This window comes from Cyrtonyx montezumae, unplaced genomic scaffold (genome assembly GCF_038088225.1).
Source record: "Cyrtonyx montezumae isolate F1298 unplaced genomic scaffold, pur_monq_1.0 scaffold_1, whole genome shotgun sequence".
Lineage (NCBI taxonomy): Eukaryota > Metazoa > Chordata > Aves > Galliformes > Odontophoridae > Cyrtonyx > Cyrtonyx montezumae.
Window position 1 is genome coordinate 5,751,720 of NW_027071825.1, and position 11,884 is coordinate 5,763,603.

General features: G+C 35.2%; 1 protein-coding gene across 4 annotated transcripts in view; it reads left to right on the forward strand.

Moving 5' to 3' along the window:
• The window catches only part of EPS15 (epidermal growth factor receptor pathway substrate 15), a 41,344-nt gene extending 31,291 nt beyond the window's left edge, over window positions 1-10,053 (forward strand). Inside the window, exons 19-26 of one of the 4 annotated variants that reach the window (XM_065738758.1) lie at window positions 175-210; window positions 1,054-1,190; window positions 2,297-2,366; window positions 2,798-2,874; window positions 3,317-3,479; window positions 6,055-6,233; window positions 6,806-6,856; window positions 8,141-10,053. In XM_065738758.1, the coding sequence (XP_065594830.1) occupies window positions 175-210; window positions 1,054-1,190; window positions 2,297-2,366; window positions 2,798-2,874; window positions 3,317-3,479; window positions 6,055-6,233; window positions 6,806-6,856; window positions 8,141-8,287 (860 nt within the window). In that variant the 3' untranslated portion in view covers window positions 8,288-10,053. The remainder of the gene's footprint in view (window positions 1-174; window positions 211-1,053; window positions 1,191-2,296; window positions 2,367-2,797; window positions 2,875-3,316; window positions 3,480-6,054; window positions 6,234-6,805; window positions 6,857-8,140) is intronic. The other 3 variants (XM_065738764.1, XM_065738783.1, XM_065738774.1) reach the window with 3 other exon arrangements.
• Window positions 10,054-11,884: the final 1,831 nt, after the last annotated feature.

Genomic DNA, 11,884 nt, shown 5'->3' on the forward strand with positions numbered 1-11,884 from the left:
ATCATGTGATGTACATTTCTTTGTTATCAGCTCTCCTTCCACTAAAAATAATGAAACTGTTCCTCCAAGTGAGGGAAATTCTAGCTCTAGAAACTAGTTCGTGTCCAAAAGACTTCAACTCAGTATACAGGCTTTATGCTTGAAAAGCTACAAGTCACTTTTTCCTTTAAACAGGTGATCCCTTCAAAGATGACCCCTTTGGGAAAATTGGTGAGTGACTTTGTAACTTCTTATGTTTCTTTTTTTGTAAATGATTCCTAGTAGAACAGTACATGGGCGGGGGGGAAATACCACCACTTACAGTGTGGAAAGGTGACTTGAAAATGACTTGAAAAGTCACTGTAGGATGGATGTGTAGCAGTAGCAGCTGCCCACTTGTGTTACACCTTTTCATAGAAGGCTGTTCCCTAGGAACTTCTCTTTTGCTTTTGCAAGTTTTTTTAGTGGTGATTTAAATATATGGCAGTGGTAAACAGAAGGCCCCAACTCAAAGCATATTTTATTTGCAGAGAAGTAGGACTGTATTCTTAAAGGCACTTAATTCAGCAACTTTCTGTACCCCGAGATATTGAAAAAGATGGGACTTTGACACTGGCTGTGTAAGCAGTGTCATTGCTAAGTCCTGAATGACATTACCAGTGGCAAAAAGAAAATGGGCAGTAGAAGGCTACAGCAAAACAGCGTGGTGCAGTGTCAAATAGGAAGTATCAGTTATGCTTGGGGAGTAAAGGAGAAGTAAGTATGAGAATTCTCATAAACAGTAGTTTTTATAAAAATGCTCCTCTGTAAGGGGCCTGAGTTAAAGAATATATATTTACATGGTTCTGGTGCTGAACTATTGGCACAATGTAGTTTTCATTGTGTGCAGAAAATGTTGGTTTGTCTAGATCTGTGGAATTCAAATTATTCACAGATCAAGGATTTTTGAAGCATCAGATCTGTCTTAAATGTGACACCTTCTTGCAGAATGAAAGAAGCAATATAACATTTCATTCTTAAGATGCTAAGTTAAATAAAGCAAGCAGAATTGTTAATGAGATGTTTATTTTCTAGATCCTTTTGGTGGTGATCCCTTCAAAGGCTCAGATCCTTTTGCAGCTGACTGTTTTTTCAAACAGTCCTCCACTGATCCTTTTGTGACTGCAAGCACTGATCCGTTTAGCCCAGCAAACAACAGTAATAATACCACAGTAAGCTGATAGCATATCTTTCACTACTACTTATAATTTGGACAAAATTAACTATCTGGTACATTTGGACCTACCTTAAAATGCTGATATTCAGAAATTAGGTAGATAAAAGGTATCTCTCACTACATGGCTCTTGTCTCTTTCGTTTTGCTTTATAGAAATAGTCATACAGAAAATAGAAATAAGAACATTTTTTAAATGTTTCAGTGTGGAGCTCCATTGCTACACAAATTATAACATTTTGGGACTAATGAGTTAAGCTCTATTAATGGCTGGTAGAACTTAATCTTTGTTTTCTTTCAAGTTTATTAATCTCACCAGGTTCTGTTGAGACATTTGCCTTTTTTTTTTTTTTTTGCCTCCAGAGCTTATAGGCTCAATTAGTATTTTTTATCTTATTTAAAATCTGATGTGATAGTGAGTTTTTCTCTCTAAAAACCCAAGGTCTTTGGTTTTCACTGCCTTTTTTATTGAGTCACTGAAACCCTCTTGTAACGTGGAGGTTCTTCCTCCACATATGAATGATATATTTTTTCAAATATACCTAGGCTCAACTTGAAGCTGTTCATATTACAACTGAGCAGTTACTGATCAGAGTCTGCAGAAATGAGATAGTGAGGAATCAGTCCACCTAAGAGGGGTGTTCTTTTCCTTCTGTATGATGTGCACGTTATGCCAATGTTGAGGTCTTATTAGCAGACTTCCAGACTTAAAAATTGGTTTTCTACAGTCTTCAGTACTTGCTCTGCAGACTATCCTTCTTCAAATCGCAGTATTCTAATACTGCCAATTCTTGGAATGGCAATAAGAAAGTACAGAAATGTGGGATGCACAGTCTGTAGCAATTGATCCTTGTGAAATGTGCATTTCTAAAGTAATGCATTCGTCATAATAACAAATGTGCAGTAAAGCATTTGATGTTTGATTTATAGCAATATCTTTATAAAGAATATGTCATTTTTTTATTTTGAAGCCTGGCATGAAGATGCTAGGCTAAGATTATCTTAAACCTTCTAAAAATAAAGAAATTGTGATTGTATTATTAGAATGGGAACTTCATCAAGCTGAAAACCAAATTTTCCTCTAAAGTAATTCTTTTATTTCAGGCAGAGATACTGAAGAAGAATGATCCTTTTGCTCCTGGTGGAACAACTGTTACTACATCAGATGATCTAGGTAAAAGAAGACTGTGCACATGAAACTTACTTCTACTTCCTTTTTCTTGATTTTGTTCCTAGTCTTGATTGAATTTGCAAGGTTTGAAGATGCTTTATCCCAAAAGTGGGCTTACAGTTGGAAGTGAGCTCATTTGTATTCATAGTTATTATATATTTGTGGCAGTACACACAAAAAGTACCTGTCTCTCTGTATACAGGTACATCAACAAAACCTTTCCAGGAGAATTATTATTGTTAATCACTTGCTAATATTTAGATTTCTTTATAAAAACTACTTAAATAGTAAGAGAGCCCACCTAATTCAGTATTTCATATAGAAGTAGTCTATGCTTCTATATATGTAACAGCTGCTTTTTTCTTGTAGAATCTTTCAGTGTTTCATATTGGATTAAAAATCTCCTTCTGTTTGCTTGATTTCTGTGTGTTTAGCTACAGACCCCTTTGCCTCCCTGTTTGGAAATGAATCCTTCGGAAGTGGCTTTGCTGACTTCAGCACACTATCAAAGGTAATGTGAAATTACTGTCACTCATAAAAAAAAATCCATGAAACTCTGTAGTGACATACTGTCTTCTTATTTCTTATGATTCTTTTATTGTTAAGTTTTGCCAATAATAAAAATTTATAGTTGCCGACTTTAACAAAGAAGTTTTGCAGTAAATTGTCTTAGAGTTCCACTATGAAGAATGCCAAGTAATCTTTATGGCTTTGTACTTTCTCTATTTGAAATGGCTTTGCATGTATATAGCTGCACTCAACTTTTCGTTGTGGTACACACTGACTGTTCCCAATTTTTCTATAATTTTCATCAATTTTGCTTTTATTCTTCCTGAAGAATGCATTTTAAAAACAGTCTTTCATTTCTAAATAAGTAGTGCAGTATTGAAAAGATGGAAAGAATTGGTGGAATTGCACTGAAAGTGTGCATGTTGCTGTTTTCTTTCTTGAAGGCTAACAATGAGGATCTGTTTAGCTCTTCCACGTCAGGCTCTGTCAAAAATGTGGTCCTAACTAAAAACTCATTTGAAGAGCCACCAGCCAAAAATGAGGATGTCCCTCCAGCACTGCCTCCTAAAACAGGAACTCCCACAAGGCCCTGTCCGCCACCTCCTGGTAAGAGCTGATATGAGATGCTGATTAGCTTCTTTTATTTGTCCTACTTAGCAGTAGGACAGTAATTACGAGGGGATGGTGAAGTATGTGTGAGTTGAGAAGATGTAAAAACAAGTCTGTACCTGATTTTTTTCTTTTTTTTTTCCTCAGAGTTAAATTTTACCTGACATATGGCAGCATAGCTTGCTGAGTTTTTTGTTGTTTTATTTTTAGGGAGAGGGGAAAAGGATTTAAAAAAAAAATGGGACAATATAGAGTTAATATGGCTGTCTGCAAGATCAGATGGCTACAAAGTAAACAGTTGCTATTGTAATAGGCTGTGAGTATTGTTTGAAGTGAGAAGCCATTGTGTTCTACCCATTGCAAAACTTCCAGTTTTAGTGCTGTCTTTAAATAAATATTAAAACAATTCAGTGTGCATGTGGCTGGAGTAAAATAAATCAAACTAGTGTTAATGTGACTGCCTCAGATGTTTAGATCAAATTTTTCCAGGTTGCCTTGCCAGAGGTCTAGTTGTAAACCTAGCCAATGCAGTAGTAATAAACCCAGGTTTCCTGTGCTGTTTTCTGTTCACTGGTAGCTGAATCCTCTGGTTTGCTCCATGATATAAACCAATCTTCTCCAGAAAATACCATGTTACCAAAGTTAACAGAACTTTCTTCTGGTTGCATCAAGTTCATGTTACAAAGGAATCTGTACTTTCTATCTTTTTTCTTTTTCATAGATTGGAAATTACATTACATTACTAGTGTTCATTTAACTATCCATCCTTTGTTTCATTCTCTTTAAAATCTTGACTGCATCACTCTTTCACTGTTATGCCATATGATTGAATCATAAAGTGTTTTGGAAAGCTATAGCATGAAACTTGAGTAAGCATTCATCTTTTTCCCTCAAAAGAGGGCAACACAGAAAAAGTAATACTAAAGTTTAAACTCAAGTGCTTAATTCTGATGCTGAAGTGAGGAGATCTGTTTCATGCTTTGCAGGCTGTCTGTTTCATTATAAGTAATATGAAAATGGTTGACATGACAAGTAATGTTAATTTGAATGTTTGATAGTGTTTCTTTTCATGGAGGCTCTTCAAGAAGCGTGTGTGGGATTTTGGACTTCATTGTTTAGGAATGGCTACAGGGTGGTATACAGATTCAGTTTTAGAATGCAATCACCTGCTGACAGAAAAGCAGTACTGCAGCTAATAGGTGGCTAGAAGAAAAGGACCCTGTTCCTGTGGATGTTGTGATAACCATTCCCAGTAAATTTGCTTCCGATCATGAATCATAAACTGAGATATTTAAGTGTATTTGTTCTTAATGACTCTCTTAGTCTCATTCAAAACAAAGGAATGCTTTTTTGAGGGAATGCCTGACCTGCATGATATGGAAAGTGTGTGGAAGGGCTACTTGCTTGGTTCAGACATACATTGACTTTCCAGACACTGAAGAGTGCTACCATTTCATGATTTTTGGGTGGGCTTGCCACTGTATGCTGTATTTTACAATTATTTCTCCTACCTCTGTAAAAGTGGTGTTTTTGTTGTTTTTTTTTCTGGATGTCATTTCAAGCTGATTCTCCCACAGTATTCAAGAAAATTAAAACTATGCTTTATTTGACAGTAATAGAACATGATCAGTGAGGGAAGGACAATCATGGGAAGGTTATCGAAGAACTAAGTAAATCATATATTCCTGGGGAGAATTCCTAGAAGCCTCTAAGTCATTGCTGAATTAGAATCTCTTTTGATCTGTGAAAAATAGAAGCAAGTATGGCTACTGTAATGGGCAAACCAGTTGCTGAATTTGCTAGGTGAATTCAAGAAAATGCAATGAAACCTTTACTATAAATAATGACATATGGAAAGAAGGGTGAGATGAAATTTAGCTCAACTGGTCTTGGAAGGATTTGGGTTAATGTCCTCAGAGGTGTTAAAAGCTGACTGGGGTTAAGCTGAAAAAAGAACAGGTGGGGGTTCACATCTGCTTCTGTCACATCTGCAGCTAGTTAGGCAAGGATTAACAAAATAGTTAAGCTTATTTGTTACTGTTATAGTGTTTGTTATATGGCTCAATTGTCTTCATTTTTCTTAATTTAAAAACTTCAGAAATTGTGTGTGTTAGCATAGTGAGAGGATACTTTTCCTTGCTGTTTTGAAGACTTATGTTTCTGTTCTCTAAATTGTATTGCTTTGATCCAGACAAATAATAAAAAAAGCCTTACTGGAATTATCGTAGTTTATTAATAAGCAGAAGAAATTACTGTGTTGACAGAATAGGGACTAAAGGCTTAAGTATTCTCTTCCCAAAATACTGCTGCACCAGAATGTAATTGTGTTCTTGAATCATTAACATACGTGTGTTCCTTTTCATCTGATTATGCTTTAAGAAATATTGGGCCACGTCCTCATTTTTTAAACTGGCAACCCTTCCTCTGAAGTCATTAAACTCCACTAATTTACCAGAGGAGGTTGCATTCCAAATAGCTTTTGAATTTGCTTTTGTTTTTTTTTTATTAATACTATTTTTGGCATGCTATTACCTGCTATCTTAAATTCATTTTAAATTCATTTTAATCTAAGGGAAAAGACCTATCAATCAAATAGACTCTTCAGATTCCTTTAAACCGAGCGATCCATTTCAGCCTTTCCCCACCCCAGAAATTCCCAAAGAACAAGAAGCAGATCTATTCTGTGATCCATTTGCTCCCACCAGCATCAGTAAAGAGGCTGACCCCAACAATTTTGCAAACTTCAGTACTGTGAGTAAACACTTTTTACATTTGTTTCAGTATACTGACAGCTTTGAGTAGTTCACGCTGACATCTTCAGTCTAATTTAAATTATTAACACGTATCCCTTTTGTACGTGGGATACTGCTTCCAATTAAAACAACAGTTACATTTAGTTCACAGCTGAGGCTGCCCTAAAATAACACAATGCAATACATGATGAAGTTAAATGTTTATGTTGCATTGCTTTTGTGAGCTTGTAATACTTTTTTTCACAGAGGCCTCCTAACTTCTAGAAATAGGACATTTTAAATATCTGTTCTAGATATTATTCATTTTATCAAAACACACAGATATAAAATATATATAGGTATGTAAAACATACTGTTAATTATCTAATTAAAAATACAATAAAGGACATGATTTTAATCTTCCTGTCACTTGAACTGTTTAGACATAATACTGAAATATATGACTGAATTAGCAATAAACAGCTTCAAAATAGTGTACGTTGATGAAATGTAATGTGGTGAGTTTTGAATGGCTAGTAAATTCTAGATTTATGTATGATGCAGTGAAAAGTAGTGTCTCTTTGTAACCAGAATCCATTTCATAGAAGTCGTGGTGTCCAAGCAGTAGAAGCAAATCTAAAGGTTTGTGCATGCCTATATATATAATTTTTATTTTATTTTACTTTTGAGCTTTTGCAAAGAGGAGTTTTAGAAGGCTTCACTTTACTTTCAAGCTTGGTATCTGTGAAATGCAATTTGCATTCACAGTAACATGATCATACTGATTTTTTTTTTTGGGGGGGGAGGTTGGGTGACGGCTGGGGGATAAAGCATTTGCTTGATGGAAGCAAATGCAGGGTTGACAGGTTTTCAGAACTGACTTGCATTGGTTGATGTGTCTTATAGCATGACAGTAATGTTACTGTTAGCTTTTACTGGTTAGATAGTCTGAGGAGCTAGTTTGGAGGATAGAATGTGAAATGTGGAGGGGAAGCAAATGTTAATTATTTTTATAAAGGAAAAAGGCATTATTTTCCAGCTGCTACTACTGAAAAAATAAGTGAACTATGGAGAAAACACAACAAGCTTTTCTACACATAAGTACTAGCTCAAAGCAGGAACTAACTGGAGTACATTGTGATAACCCTTTAAGACTTAACACTGGGATGTTCATGAACACACAGCCTTCACCTACCTCTTGGCTATCCTGCATGCTGCATAGAAACAAATTCTAGTATTGTCTTTTGTATTTTAAGATAATGCCATGTTTTCTGACTTAGTCATTGTATCACAACAGTCCGGTTCATATACTGCTCATGTCAAAGTACATCGAAAGGATTTTCTTTTCCACTTACCACACTTACCTTTCTCTGTATTATTACTAGGCTTCTAATGGTACTGTTAATAATCTGCTGCTTTGCTCCTAGGTGTTTTTCATCTGCACAATTAAAGTCATTCTACAGCTAATTTTCATAGTCACTGCTGATGTTCATAGTCACTGGAAAAGGCATCTCAAATGAAAGTACAATTAATTAGGATGTCCTGTCACTCTGGATATGGGTATATTTGCAGTATGTTCTCCTGATTCGTTCAAAAAATTTTATAGACTGGTTTGTTATTCAAAACAGTTTGATATGAAGTATAGCACTTGCTGCTCCTGTAACTTTCTATCAAAACTTAATATCAAATTTTGAGACATGGTGTATTAAATAAAAAATAACAGCAATAGGATGGCTTCAGTGCAGTTCTTAATAGTTAAACTTTGGACTAAGCTAAGTAATTGTAGTAATAGTTTACTGACAATAAAAAAGAAATATTTGAAAACTGGTGTATGTCAATTGTTTTACAAAACTGAAACTTAAACCAAGAGCAGGATTAGTTATCATTGTGTTATTAATCTGGTTATTTTGTCTTTTAAAAATGCAGTATTCTACTGAGGAAGACATGATTGAATGGGCTAAGAGGGAAAGTGAGAGAGAAGAGAAAGAAAGATTGGCAAGACTAAAACAGCAAGAGCAAGAGGACTTGGAACTGGCTATTGCACTCAGTAAATCTGAAATATCAGAAGCATGAATTTTAGAATAAGATGTTGTCATACGTCGACTGTTTTGTCCCTTTTCCTGAATACCTAACCTATTTAAATGTTAATCAGAAGATTACATGTATACAGGAAAATTAAGGAAGGTTTTGAACTTTTGAAAGTGGTATGTTTCTGCTAAATTCAATCCTTTTGGTTATTTTTATTGTTTGAATAACTTAATTCTAGCATTCAATTTCTCTCCAGTTTTCAGGAAAATAAGGAACTTTTCCCAGATGTAAGCAAGTGAGTTGAAAATGCAGAAAATGAGATGTTAGTTTGACTGTAATCTGTCAGCAGTTGGTAATTGAGCATAAAGCGAACATAGCAATTATTCTGCCATGGCTGATTGTCTCCCATCAAGCAGTTAGTCATTTGAAGCCTTTTATCCTTCTAGAAAGATTTTAGTAATGCCAGAGTTGTGGAGTGTTTTATTTTATATGTATGCATATAGATTTTTCTCTTCATTGAAGATTCTGTTTGGACTTGAAATAACCATCCTCATGGAGTCTAAGTCAAAAAGTGTGTGTCCTACAGAAACCTTTAATGCTTTTCTTGCGTGGTCATGTTTTAAGACCAGTTATATTGTTTTATAAAGCAATTAAATGGAAGATTTGTGTGCATTTGCTGTTGGTCAAGATGACTGTCAAATTACAAGGCCCCACTGCTGTTTGAGCCAGTTTTGCCTGTAAAATATGCAGATAAGTAATTGGCAAGATTACTTACCCGTTAACTGGCAAGATAGTAAGTTGAAAATGAATTGAGATTGAGAATAGAAAGAAAACGTCTGATTTTTATTTTTCTTTTTTTTTTTAAAGGTTGCTTTTTTCCTGTATGTATAATTTATTGAATGCCAACAGATAGTTGCACCTTAAATGGAATTTCTTTACGGTCACTGAGTGGGATTGATATAATTTTAATGAAAATAACTTAATGAAAATAACTTATTGTTCACTTTGAAAGAACTCCATTCTGGAGAATTGATTTAATTAAAATAATTCCAAGAATAATCTTTTGCCCTATCTAAGAAAAATGGATAGCAACAGTGTAAGCATCAAGAGATTTGTATTTTTTTTCTTGCACTTTTAACTTACGGTGTTTCTGTTGAGGAAATGGAAAAGTTTCAACACACAGCACTGGGAGGAGGAGTTGAACCCAGACATGCTTCAGTACATGTAACCTCTTCCCATTATCTGTCAATGCTGCTGTTGAAAGAGTTTGATGGTTTCCACTTTTTCAGGAAAATGGGTAACCTGACTGGGAGGTTTTTTCTTTTGCACTGGGAAATGAGCATTTAAACACCTGCTCAAAAAAAGATAACTTAAATTTTTGCAAGGATTAAATAGTTAAAACTTATCTATACATCTTTGTAATGAGTGTACACTAATCTTGCAAATCATGCTTAACTGGATTACATAGTTTCTTATCTTTTGTTAAAAAAACATATACTCAGTGGACCAACACGATATTATTATGTATATATTATATATATATTCTTGCTTTCCTTTATGGAATTTAAAAGTTTTGAGTCATTTGATGTTACATTTCATGTTACTGACTCTGACTATAGTACTTTTACTCAGACTACCAACAAACCACTGCTGTGAGCTAAATGGCATTACTTATGAAGTTTTAACTTTTTTTAAAAAAAGAAACATGTTCAGGTGGGATTAGCCTCTATTTATAGACTTCCCTTCTGTTTAAAAATTCTAACAATAGCCTGTAATTATGAAGAAATAAAATTTAAGTACATAAGTGTGAACTGTTTGCCTATTTTTTCAGAAGGGTGCTGAGCTGTAAAGTAACATGCAAATGTAACGTGAACATTAGAAGCTGCTCTGTTTGTGGTCTGATGGGAGGTGGTTAATTTTCAAAGAAGCAAGCTGCTGGAATGGTGGGGTTAGCTGAAGTGCATATGAATCCCATCTGTGACTTGCTTCTTTAGGAGTTGTGGCTGTTTCAATGAAAATTCATGCTACCTAAGGATTTTTGCCTGCACAAGGTTTGCAATGCTCAAATGTTACATCTTTTGTATTCCTTTGTGATATACGTCAGCATATCAGGTGCTCTCAACTTAAAGCACATTTCCATGGCGTGGCAGGTCGCTAGTTTGACCCAGAGTATATTCTTCTCAATGTGCTGCATGACATCTTCAGGCCAAGATGTGGATGTAGGCTGCTTGGTCGGTGGTTCAAGAGTTCCAGCAGCCCTTTACATGTCTTTGATTTGTTTGTTACAGCAGCGATAGATATTAATATACTCATCTACGTGGTTGTCTTTTTAATGATGCATCAGATTGGATTAGGCAATGTAATGTCAGATTCATACACATCCTTGAGGCCATTTGTAGCCATCTGCAGGCTGGTTTGTTTTTTTCTTTTCAAGTCCTCTACCAGGTTTACATCATGGGCATACTTTTGCCTTCGACTGTGCCACTTTCAACCTTGTCTTCCCTCCAGATTTTGTGCTGTCTATATGATTATATCATGAAATTGAAAGTAGTTGCTGTTCATCTTGAATAATTTGATATCCTCTTCTGTCTTTGTCTGATTTACCATCTTACGAGGTTCTGTCCTGTAAAAGTTTGTTGAACACACAGCAAACCATTGCCCTTTTTATTTAAGATATTATCTAATGTTTAGCAGACGAATTGACCACTTGACAGCTACATTTCCAATGCAAGGTGACTTAATAAGAAATCATATCACTGGCGTGTACTGAGGATTAATGTTAAAGATCTGTTATCACTGCCAAGTATTGACAAAGAATAAAATGGCAATAAAGGTGCTTAATAAAGGACCTGACATACCGAGTTGACTTAAGTTGTCTAGGAATCTTGCTTCCACACAGAGGATTTTAAGCCTTGAAATAAGATGTGACAAAGAATGCTAACCCTTCTGCTTAATTCTTAAGATCTGTTGTGTCTGACATCATTACTGGACTTACTGGTTTCTTTAGTTATACAGATTTCCTTGCCATCCTCTGCCACCTGACATGCCAGCTGTATGACACTTCTTTACACAAATAGCATCCATTTGTCAGAACCTTGTTGCTTACTGTTGTTTCCCTGTTAACTTGTCAACAGCTTCATTTAGCTATTGAAATTTAAAACTCAGTGTTTCAGAATTTAAAATTATTAGTAAAACTATAACTTCACTATGGGAATGCTTTAGTTATTCTTCAGCCTGAATCTTCAGATGCGTGTACATTGTGTTTTACAATACTGACAGAACAGTGCCTTTCATTGATGACATCTTTAGATGATAGTTACTTTATAAAAGGGTAAAATGAGAGAAGTAACTTATCTGTTCAAAATGTTGGCATTTCCAGTTTTCGTGGAATGCTCTTGAATTCAATTCTGCTGTTTATTAGAGTGGTGGTTGGGATTCCTATGCATCCATTGTTTATCATGAGATGAAAGATTTGCCTTGTGCAATGCACAAGAAAATGTGAAGTGAAAGCAGATTTTCAGCAGTTATTAACTGAAGTGGATAGTAATCTTCCCAAACTGAAGATCCTTCCTGGTTTTTTTTGGTAAGTAGAGTGGAACTTTTGTTACCTGTATGGATGGTACTGAACACGTCTTGCACTGA